The 12071-nt window shown below is 39.6% G+C and overlaps 1 protein-coding gene and 1 long non-coding RNA gene across 2 annotated transcripts; both read right to left on the bottom strand.

The window, feature by feature from the left end:
- Window positions 1-8993: 8993 nt before the first annotated feature.
- Window positions 8994-9463, bottom strand: LOC140182849 (uncharacterized). The gene is made up of 2 exons (XR_011879048.1): window positions 9408-9463; window positions 8994-9295 (listed from the first exon to the last, which is right to left on the bottom strand). It is a non-coding gene; the product is annotated as an uncharacterized lncRNA (long non-coding RNA).
- A 46-nt stretch (window positions 9464-9509) lies between these two features.
- LOC112785966 (glyceraldehyde-3-phosphate dehydrogenase B, chloroplastic-like) lies at window positions 9510-11734 on the bottom strand. The gene is made up of 8 exons (XM_029296610.2): window positions 11621-11734; window positions 11370-11531; window positions 11105-11272; window positions 10862-11022; window positions 10690-10751; window positions 10555-10604; window positions 10041-10447; window positions 9510-9788 (listed from the first exon to the last, which is right to left on the bottom strand). The coding sequence occupies exons 1-8, from the start codon at window positions 11720-11722 to the stop codon at window positions 9653-9655; spliced, it is 1248 nt and encodes a 415-aa protein (XP_029152443.2). The 5' UTR covers window positions 11723-11734; the 3' UTR covers window positions 9510-9652.
- Between the last annotated feature and the right edge of the window lie 337 nt (window positions 11735-12071).

The raw sequence follows: 12071 nt of genomic DNA, 5'->3' as shown, positions 1-12071 counted from the left end.
AGTGAAGAAGGTGATTGTCAATAACGTTCTCGAACCCACATTTTCACTTAACGTTAACACCCCTAACGTCCTGAGCTAAAGTCCCTGCCCACTTCACACTTTCTCTCTGCAAGTAAAGCTAAGCCCAATGAAGAAGATAACTACTTCAAACTCAAGATCCAAAGGCCCATACCCAAGACTTGAAGAGCCAACTAGAAGATCAGAAGAGTAGTATATATAGGAGTAGCTTTGAATTGATAAAAGAGGATTGGAAATTAGGAGAACTACTCTCTGTATTTTACCATTCTCTGCACTTCTAGTTTTGTTTTCATCATGTATTCTCCATCTTTGCTTTCATTTTCCAGAGCTATGAACAACTAAACCCCCTTTCATTGGGTTAGGGAGCTCTGTTGTAATTTGTTGGATCAATACTAGTTTTCATTATTCTTCTTCTATTTGTTTTCTTGATTTTACTTGAAAGCTTTCAATCTTCATCCAATTGAATAGTTATCTTGGAAAAGAAGCTATTCAAACTTGGATCTCTTCTGAACCATGAAAAAGGAATGAAGAGATCATGCTAGAAATGCTTTCTCATGCTGGATCAAAATGGGTTTGGATGGATATGTGACTATAATCCTCTCAATACTTGATTTGGGAAATGCATGTGGTATAATCAGTGACCATACTTCATCTCTTCTCATGAGCAATTGACCAAGGAATTGGCTATTGATCAAGATTTGAGAGATTGAATTACAAGGAATTGTAATTCGATCACTTAAGATTGCCAAGGAGATCAATGAATGCATTGATTGAGGAAGAGATGAAAATGAAATTGATCCGGAGAATGCAACATCTCCTGAACCCAATGAACTCCCTATTTCTGATCTTACCCATTCTCTTTAATTTCTGTCATTCACTTTTATGAGCAATTACCCTATTCCCATTTACAATTCTGCAATTTACTTTCTGTCATTTACTTCCAGCTCTTTATTTCTAGCATTTACTTCTTCTGTTATTTACCTTCCCACCATTTTATTTTCTGCAATTTTCAACTGAAATACTGATTCGCTCAACTAGAACATTCCTCTAATTAAAGTTGCTTGATCAATCAATCTCTGTGGGATTCGACCTCACTCTATTGTGAGTTTTTACTTGACGACGAATTCGGTACACTTGCCGAAGGAAATTTGTCACGAGACAAGTTTTTCGTGCATCAAGTTTATGGCACCGTTGCCGGGGATTGATTGTGCATCAACAATGATTAAATTGGAGGATAAATAGATTGAGCATTTTTGTTTTGTTTGATTTAATTTTCTGTTTGAGTAATTTACTTTTAATTTTAGTTAATTTCTTCCCTTCCCCCTACTTTTTCGTTTCTTTTTGTTATTTACAATTTAGTTCCCTAACCCACTAACTGTTTGATATATTGCATCACTCAAACTAACAGTAATTCTAACAGAATACTTTCTGCATTTATTTTTCTTGCTTGTGCTTTGTTGGTTGTATGACAGGGAGAAGAAGTGGGGCTTCAACTTCCTTTGATTCTGAACCTGAGAGAACCTTCTTTAGATTAAGGAGGGAAGCAAGAGGAAAAAGAGTGGTTGGTGCTAAGGAAGAGGAGGAATACTTTGAACCAAACATGGAAGAAAACATGGAAGACCATCGTGAGGAAGAGGCTCACAACCATGGCGGAGGAGGTCGAGCAAATCATGCTAGGAAGGATAGAAGAGTTTTAGGCTCTTACATCAATCCAAACCCAGGAAACTGTGGAAGTAGCATTCAAAAGCCTACCATCCATGCCAACAATTTTAAACTAAAACCACAGCTCATCACCATTGTTCAGAACAACTGTTCGTTCGGAGGAAGTGTGCAAGAAGACCCTAATCAACATCTAACCACCTTCCTGAGAATTTGTGACACAGTGAAGTCTAATGGTGTTCATCCTGACGCCTATAGACTACTCTTATTTCCATTCTCACTCAAGGATAAGGCAGCCAAATGGCCGGAGTCTTTCTCGAAGGAGAGCTTGACAACTTGGGAAGATGTAGTGAACAAATTCTTAGCAAGATTCTACCCCCCTCAACGAATCAATAGGCTGAGAGCTGAGGTCCAAACTTTCAGGCAACAAGATGGTGAGACTCTTTATGAAGCATGGGAGATGTTTAAGGACCTGACAAGGAGGTGTCCACCTGACATATTCAACGAATGGGTGCAGCTGCACATTTTCTATGAAGGCCTGTCATATGAATCAAAGAAGGCCGTAGACCATTCATCCGGAGGATCTTTGAACAAGAAAAAGACCATTGAGAAAGCCATATATGTCATTGAAACAGTAGCAGAGAATGACTATTTCTATGCTTCTGAAAGAGGCAACACTAGAGGAGTAATGGAGCTAAACAATGTAGATGCTCTGCTGGCCCAAAATATGCTCATTACCCAGCAGCTGGCTGACCTCACCAAGAAGATAGACAGGAACCAAGTAAGAGCAATCACTACTTCATCAACAACCCAAGAAGGAGTGAATGAAGAAGCAGAGGGTAGTCAGGAGCAAGCCAACTACATTGGGAATTCACCTAGGCGAAACCATGATCCATACTCCAAAGACCTACAACCCTGGATAGAGGAATCACCCAATCTTTCGGTGGGGAAATCAACAAGACCAAGGCCCAGATCAAAGACCTTCAAATCCCAACAACAATGCAGCCCACCAACATTTCACATCTAGACCATATCAGCACCCACATAACCAACCTTCTCAACACCTTTACCAAGGCCAAAATAACCATCCTCATCCTTCCACCTCTAATCCCAATCTACCATCATTTGATGACAGACTCTCAAGGATTGAAAATCTACTTGAGGGCATAGGCAAAGAGATTCAAGACAGTAAAGCATTCCGAGAAGAAGTGATGTCCAATATGCAGAATCAGGATGCTGCCATCAAGAAACTTGAAACACAAATTGGCTACTTGTTCAAGCAAATCCCCAGCCACAACCTTCGCAGCAATACTACTTCAACCCAAAGGGAGGAATGTCAGGCTATCACCCTTTGGAGTGGGAAGGAACTGAAAGAAACCCCCAGAAACCACAAGAAAACTACTCAAATAAAGAGGAAGAAGAGCAAAATGAAGCTCGAGTTCCCACTTTGAGTTCACTAAAAGGGGAAGGAGTGCTGAAGCCAGATGTCCCAAGAGTCCCATACCCTCAGCAATTAAAGAAGAAGGGGGACGACAACCAGTTTTTGAGATTTTTGGAAATCTTCAAGAAACTGCAAATCAACATACCCTTTGCTGAAGCAATAGAACAAATGCCACTCTACGCCAAGTTCTTAAAGGAGCTCATGACTAAGAAGAGAAGCTGGAAGAACAACGAGACTGTGATATTAACCGAAGTATGTAGTGCTATCATTCAGCAAAAACTACCCCAGAAATTGAAGGATCCTGGGAGTTTTCAGATTCCTTGTATTATAGGAGAAATCACAGTGGAGAAGGCTCTTTGTGACTTAGAAGCCAGCAACAATTTGATGTCAGTGGCTATGATGAGGAAGATGAAAATCGAGGAGGCTAAACCAATAAAAATGGCCTTACAACTGGCAGACTGATCATTCAAATTCCCTCATGGCGTAGTAGAAGATCTGCTGGTGAAAGTGGGAGACTTCATATTCCCGGCAGATTTTGTAGTACTAGACATGCAGGAGGAAGCCAAGACCTCCATCATCCTGGGAAGGCCGTTCTTGGCCACTGCGGGAGCTGTCATTGATGTCCAAAAAGGTGATCTCACCCTGAGATTACACAATGAAAAGATGACATTCAATGTGTTCAAGGCGATGAATTACCCACCTGAACAATTGGGGGAATGTATGAGGTTGGACTCACTTGAAGAGGAAGCGCAGGAGAATTTTGAAGAAGAAGAGTCCGAAAGGTTAATAGAGGAGGAGTATACATCAAGTGAAGAGGTTGCAACAACAGAGATTGGCATACAAGATGCACTAAAGGAAGAGGATGAAAAGATAGAGGCACCTAAACTTGAGCTCAAAGCACTGTCACCCACACTCAAATATGCATACCTAGGAAAGAATGAAAGCTACCCAATAATCATAAACTCATCCCTCAGTCAAGATCAAGAGGATGAACTACTCCAAGTATTGCTGAAGCATAAGGACGCCATTGGATGGACCCTTGCTGACTTGAAGGGAATCAGTTCAGCCATATGCATGCATAAGATACTGTTGGAAGATGATGCCAAACCATCCATTCAATCCCAGAGAAGGCTGAACCCAATCTTGAAGGAAGTGGTACAGAAGGAGGTTATGAAGCTATGGTAGGGAGGAGTCATCTACCCAATCTCAGACAGCCCCTGGGTCAGCCCCGTGCATGTCGTGCCCAAAAAGGGAGGAATCACTGTAGTTCCCAATGAGAGGAACAAACTAATTCCTACAAGGACCGTTACAGGATGGCGGATGTACATAGACTATCGGAAATTCAATGAGGCTACACGAAAGGATCATTTCCGCCTCCCTTTCATGGATCAGATGTTGGAAAGACTCGCAGGACACGCATATTACTGTTTTCTTGATGGTTACTCAGGATATAACCAAATAGTGGTTGATCCCAGAGACCAAGAGAAAACTTCATTTACTTGTCCATATGAAGTTTTTGCCTACAGGCGCATGCCATTTGTGTTGTGCAATGCACCTGCGACTTTCCAACGCTGCATGCTTTCCATCTTTTCAGATATGATAGAGAAATTCATTGAAGTTTTTATGGATGATTTCTCGGTATTCGGAGATTCCTTTACTAGCTGCCTGAATCACCTTGCCTTGGTATTGAAAAGGTGCCAAGAGACCAATCTGGTCTTAAACTGGGAGAAATGTCACTTTATGGTGACAGGAGGAATAGTCCTTGGCCATAAGGTTTCTAACAAAGGCATTGAAGTGGACAGGGCTAAAGTGGAACTTATTGAAAAACTTCCTCCACCCAGTGATGTCAAGGCAATTAGGAGCTTTTTAGGGCATGCAGGTTTTTACAGAAGGTTTATTAAAGATTTTTCAAAGATAGCCAAGCCCTTAAGCAATCTCCTTGTATCTGATACACCATTTATCTTCGATGAGACATGCATGTTAGCATTTGAAAATTTGAAAATAAGGTTGTCCTCTGCTCCTATCATTTCCCCACCTGATTGGAACCTACCATTTGAATTAATGTGTGACGCATCTAATTTTGCAGTTGGGGCAGTGTTAGGACAAAGGAAAGATAACTTAGTCCATGTGATATACTATGCGAGCAAAGTCCTTAATGATACTCAAAGAAATTATACCACTACTGAAAAGGAGTTGCTAGCAATAGTTTTTGCATTTGACAAGTTTAGATCATACCTCATTGGTGCTAAAGTGATTGTTTTTACAGATCACACAGCACTTAAATATTTGTTTGCCAAGCAAGAATCAAAACCAAGACTAATAAGATGGATCTTATTGTTGCAGGAATTCAATATTGAAATCAGAGACAAGAAAGGAGTGGAGAACAAGGTAGCAGATCACCTATCCAGGATTCCTCATGATAAAGGTGGAACACCTGATACAAGTGTGAACGAATTCTTCCCTGATGAGCAGTTGATGATAGTTCACAAAGCACCATGGTTCGCAGACATTGCCAACTTCAAGGCAACTGGGGCCTTGCCTCCAGAGATTAATAAACATCAAAAAAGGAAGCTCATGAATGATGCAAAGTACTTTTTCTGGGATGAGCCATATCTATTCAAGAAGTGTTCAGATGGAATCCTTAGAAGATGTGTCTCGGAAGAAGAAGGACGAGAGGTCCTATGGAATTGCCACGGCTCATGCTATGGAGGCTACTTTGGAAGGGATAGAACTGCAGCTAAGGTGTTACAAAGCGGATTCTTTTGGCCCACCCTTTTCAAGGATGCCAAAGAACTAGTAAAGAGCTGCAATGAATGCCAAAGATCTGGGAACTCACCCAAAAGAAATGAGATGCCACAAAATTTCATCTTGGAACTGGAACTATTTGATGTGTGGGGAATCGATTTCATGGGACCATTCCCAACCTCATATGCAAACAAGTACATCTTGGTAGCAGTGGATTACGTTTCCAAGTGGGTAGAGGCTATTGCAACCCCAACGAATGATAACAAAGTGGTCATGAACTTCCTCAGAAAGAATATCTTTAGCCAGTTTGGAGTTCCACGAGCACTCATCAGTGATGGAGGGAGCCATTTTTGCAACAGACCACTAGAGACTCTTCTCCTACGATATGGGGTAAGACACAAGGTAGCCACACCTTACCATCCCCAAACAAGTGGACAAACTAAGATATCCAACAGAGAGCTAAAGAGGATTCTGGAAAAGACTGTGGGTGCATCAAGAAAAGATTGGTTGAAGAAGCTGGATGATGCTCTTTGGGCATACAGAACAGCATTCAAAACACACTTGGAATGTCCCCATATCAACTGGTGTATGGGAAACCTTGTCATTTACCACTGGAGCTGGAACACAAAGCTCTCTGGGCTATCAAGATACTAAATTTTGACAGCATTGCTGCTGGTGCAAAGAGGATCTTGCAACTGCAAGAGATGGAGGAATTCAGGTCACAAGCCTATGAAAATACCAAGATGTATAAAGAGAAGGCAAAGAGAAGACATGACCTACATCTTGCACCCAGGAGTTTCGAAAAAGGGCAGTAAGTACTCCTCTACAATTCCAAATTAAGACTGTTCCGAGGAAAACTCAAATCAAGGTGGTCCGGGCCTTTTCTTGTCACAAAGGTCTCACCATATGGACACATCGAAATCATGGATGAAGGTTCAGAGAGGACTTTTACAGTGAACGGACAAAGACTCAAGCATTATCTAGGCAACATGGGGGAAAACCCCAGAGTAAAGTATCATCTCAAGTAAAGGAGGAACCGTCGAGCTAGCGACGATAAAAGAGCGCTCTGTTGGGAGGCAACCCAACCTCAGGTAGTTTCCTTTTCATCTTGATTTCAATAAGGATCACAAGTTGTTTCCCCTGTATTGCGAAGGGGCTAAGTTTGGTGTTCCACCAAAAGAATTTAGTAGAATTACACTCCACTCCCAAAGCACCTTGCTAGCCCCAATCAATCAATGGAAACCACTTAGATTTAGTTAGATTTTAGTTAATAATTGTTTTGTTAAACAACAAGATATGAGGTTCTCTGTATATATGCAACGTTTTGTACTAGGCAAGGAACTAAGTTTGGTGTTCACACACCAAATTAAGTTCATAAGTCATAACATACATGCACGCTAACTATTTCTCAAGTTCTTTGGGAACAAGCAACTTCTAATAACTTTGCAGGAATCTTATGAGGAAATGGTACACCTTCACCCAAGAAAGTGAGGTAGCAAAGACCGGGATGATGATAAAAAGAGGGCAACTAGAAACCATCACCTGAAGGTTGTATTGTCACTTAATTCCATGTACTTAGACTGTTGAAAATTGGAAGTCCGAATGCAATCTTGATTAATAGTTACATATTAGTTTGAACCTTTTTAAATTTTGTCTTTTAAGTTTTGATGTTGAAGAGGTCTATGCTTGCTAGTCTTTATGTCATTGCATCATCACTTGGCTTACTTGTATGCTTGTTCCTTTAAATCAAATAAAAAGAGAATGAGTGTTTACAAAAGACCAGAGTGGAGTTCATACTATGGAGTAAGTTCATGAGTTTATGGTGTGATCATAAGTTAGCTAAGTTGGTTCAACCACAAGGTGGGAAGACAACTATCTGTCATGAATACTATGCTTTGAACATACACATGAGACTAACTAAATGACAAGATCCTAATAAGAAAAAGGGGAAAAGAAAAATCAAAGTTGAAGAATAAAAGAAAAATAGTAAGCAATAAGGCTAGGCACCAATGGTTTTAATCTTGAAGCATGTGTCTGTGGTGTTCCTGTGTGAGGGATTTACTTGGATGAATAAGCTCTTAGGGGTGCCTTATCACTTGGTAACTTGGGTTAACTAACTCGGGAATATCAGCTGAAAGTCCACTATCAAGAGTAACCCGCACTACAGAGCATTTAGTAACCCAAAGAGGTGCTCGACACCAAGATCTTAAGAAAGAAAATAAACAAACCATGTGCCTGTGGTGTGTATGTATAGGGGAGAAACTTGAGGAAGTAAGTCCTTAGGGGTGCTTCAACACCTAGCACCTTGAACCAACTGGTTCGGGAGTGTTGGCTGAAAGCTTATTTTAAAGAGTTGCCCCCTTACAGAGCACTTAGCTTAAGAACACAAATAAGCCCTGAAATGACAACAAAAGGATCAATGAATAAAAGTCTCATGGGATGCAATCACAGTGAGTATTCTAGGACATGATAAAGGTCTGAAAGTCAGGAATGAACCTAAGTTGCTATGAACACTACAAGAAAAATACCCATTCAGGTACACTTGAAAAGTGTAGCCAAAAGTGAAAAAAAATGATGCCTTAGGCTACGGCTACGCTTTTTGGGCTACGGCTACGCTTTTTGGGGTGATTCCTATTCGGCCGTTGCCTATTCTCAAAGGCTACGCTTTTCTGCACCAAGGGCTACGCTTTTGGCGTTTGAGAATAGGCTACGCTTTTCAAGTGATGCTGTCCAGGACCAAAGGCTACGCTTTTCAGCTTCCATTTTTACCAGAATAGGCTACGCTTTTCAACGCTACTGCATCACTTGTAAAACGTAGCCACATTGTATATTATAGCTACTCTATATAAGTGTAGCCCTAGGTCCCTTTTTTTTTTTTAATTTTCTGTATAACCATAGCTACTCTATATAAGTGTAGCCTTAGGTCCCTCATTGTTTTTTTTTTAATTTTTTATATGTATATAATATTCTAATAATTTTTTATACAACATAATATTTAATAATATTATTACATATAGAATTTTACATTTTTAATTAAATGAGTTAAATATTATAAAATAAAATTAAACACATAATTATACTAAATAATTTTTTTAAATAATAAAAATCATCCTTACACAATTCAAAGACATAATCTTAAAAAGAGATAATTTAAGTCACATGAAACTTGTATCACATATCAATTAAAATGCAAAGTTTGCACTCTATATCCGAAAAGAACTTAACAAACAAAAAATCATTAATCTTCTAATCTCGGCATAATGACTAAAAAATATTCTGAAGCACCTTCAAATTCTTCTCAAACACATCTTTTTCATACTGATCTTCATCACCATCAAGAAAACTCTTGGCCTTAACAATTGTATCAGTGTTCATTCCCTTGTTCATTCCCAGCAAGAACTAATTTCCAAGCAGTTACTGCCCTGCTTACAGCTGCAGATTATCATAATTCAAAAAGAGAATCATGTAAGGATTTTGCATACTGATTCACCACCATACGCAATCAATACAAGATTATGTTGAAGGAAATGACCGGGCTACTTACAAATATTCTTTTGACCATTCTCACGACACATGAAGAAAACAAAATCATAGAACCAAATGAATTCTGAAAAGTCTGCCTGGCAAGGACAAATAGCATACACATTTAAATTTTAGGAGACATGCCCCAGACATGATCCTCACCTATTGTCGTCTGAACACTTTGTTCTTGTTCTCCCTCATAAATTAAATTAACACAAATTCAAAATATATGGTCTGGTGGCAGCGATAATAACCAAAGCTGCTATTCTATTCAAAGACTTTGCATTCTTCATCAGCTGGGTTTGTCTCACAAAACTCTTCCAATGGGTCTCCACCTCCCTTTGCAGCAGCTACTCCGGGCCACTTGTTTGCCACCAAATGTGCCAAATCCACAACCCTTTGGCTGCAATCACCCCGTATTTTAACTATCAATAATCTGATCCTTTATAACAATATTCACCCTCTGTTCTAAAATATATATCACTGATAATTCAATGTACTAAATTTCTATAGTTGCCGATTTTAATTATATATGATAATTTCTATAGCACATGCTAATTCAATGTACTACTACATGTGCATGTTCTATCTCAAGGATTCATTAAGTGAGAAAGACAAAACAAAAGTAGCTGCTATATGTGGAGAGTGGCCTAACCTGTAACCCCATTCATTGTCATACCAAGCAACAACCTTAACCATATCATCTCCCATGACCATAGTGAGTGAAGAGTCAATAGTAGAAGAAACATCGGTGCAGTGGAAGTCCACGAACACAAGAGGAGCATCACACATGTCCAATACACCTTTCAACGGCCCCTCAGCTGCCTTTCTGAAAGCTGCATTGACTTCTTCAGCCGTAACACCCTTCTTCTCAACATTGATAACAAGGTTAACTACTGAGACATTAGGAGTAGGCACTCGCAGCGCAATTCCATTGAGCTTTCCCTTCAGTTTTGGCAGCACTAAGGACACAGCCTTGGCTGCTCCGGTGCTTGTAGGAACAATGTTCAATGCTGCAGCTCTTGCTCTTCTTAAATCCCTGTGTGAAGCATCCAAAAGCCTCTGCACAAGCACAATTCAGTTGAACAAATTGGTAAAACAGCACCGAAGAGTAAACACTAGACTAGTTAAAGAGATAAACAAGAGCAAAATTGTAGCTGATTTTGTACCTGGTCTCCTGTGTATGAGTGTGTAGTTGTCATTGTTCCTTTCACAATGCCTGGAAAATATAGAGCAAATCAAAGTAACTCTCTAAGCTCTCAAACATTAAGTAACATCATCATGTGTCCGACGTTTCGGCTTACCAAATTCTTCATCCAAGATCTTCACAAACGGAGCAAGACAGTTTGTGGTGCAAGAAGCATTACTAAATTGAAGAAAAAAAAGAAAGAATTCAAAATCAACCACTTAGCTATACTAATGATAATTAATCATTTATTTTTACTTAGTAAAGAAGAGTGTTAATGTTTCAAGGACCTTATAATGTTGGCAACTTCATGGCCGTAGTCTTGTTCGTTGACTCCGAGGACGTAGGTTGGAATATCAGCACCCTTAGCAGGAGCAGTGATGATGACTTTCTTGGCACCGGCTTGGATGTGTTTTCCAGTACCAGGCCCATCCACAAACACTCCAGTTCCCTGAATATCATCCAATCAAATCGAATCAAATCAAATCAAATCAAATCAAAGGAAGCACAGAATCCAAAAGGTCAAGACTTACCTCAATAACAATGTCAACTCCAAGCTCAGCCCAAGGAAGTTTAAGAGGATCCCTGTTCGAGACAACCTTAATGGGCTTACCATCCACGGAAATGGTTTGGTCATCCACTATTTTCACATCTGCTTTGAAAGTTCCCAGCATAGAATCATATTTAAGCAAGTGTGAGGCCTGCTTATGCAAATTAAATCACCATATGTTACTTACGTACGTGCTAATTACTGTCATTCATTTCATCTGAAAATGGCATTGTAATGCGAATACTTACATTCTTGACACCACCGCTGTCATTCACAACAACCACATCAAGGGGTGAGTCCTTGCGACCGTGCCAGCAGCGCAAGAAGTTTCTACCGATGCGTCCAAAGCCATTGATAGCTACCTTCAACTTGGCCACTGTCTCTCCCCTCACAGGCCTTGATCCCGTCGTCTACTTTCAACTCACAATATTTAAAAAAAAAACGGAAAGAAAAAAAATTGCTTAAATAAAAAGCTCAAATGGTTGATTAAGAAATGAACCTTGGGAGTGAGTTGAGAAGCCAGAACATCAAAGAAGGAAGAATCTCTAGCATTAATGGCATGGGTAACACATGAACTTGATTTCAGCCCCGAGAACTCCATCACCTCAAGCCTCTGCTCATAATGAATCAAAGTGATGAATAAGAATAATAATTAAGATCGAACTAATTAAATAAATAAGATACAATACCACAGTATCTATTTGATTGATCACTTACTTTTTCTCTTCTCAACTTGTTGGTTTTTTATTATTCTCATTAAAGCTGAATGCAAAATTCACAAAATCATGCCAATCAGCTTAATTTTAAGTGCAAAAGGGGAAAACGGCATTGCTTCAAACAGTAAAATGAGAATTATCAACCTAAATTGTAAATTAAAAATGAATTGAGACATATATCAATTTTGCACCAATATCACCAATGCAATTGATGGACCAAACATGAATCCCCTG

Source organism: Arachis hypogaea, chromosome 20, assembly GCF_003086295.3.
Source record: "Arachis hypogaea cultivar Tifrunner chromosome 20, arahy.Tifrunner.gnm2.J5K5, whole genome shotgun sequence".
NCBI lineage: Eukaryota > Viridiplantae > Streptophyta > Magnoliopsida > Fabales > Fabaceae > Arachis > Arachis hypogaea.
Note: the sequence above shows the minus strand (reverse complement) of the source record. Positions and strands in the feature narration are given on the sequence as shown.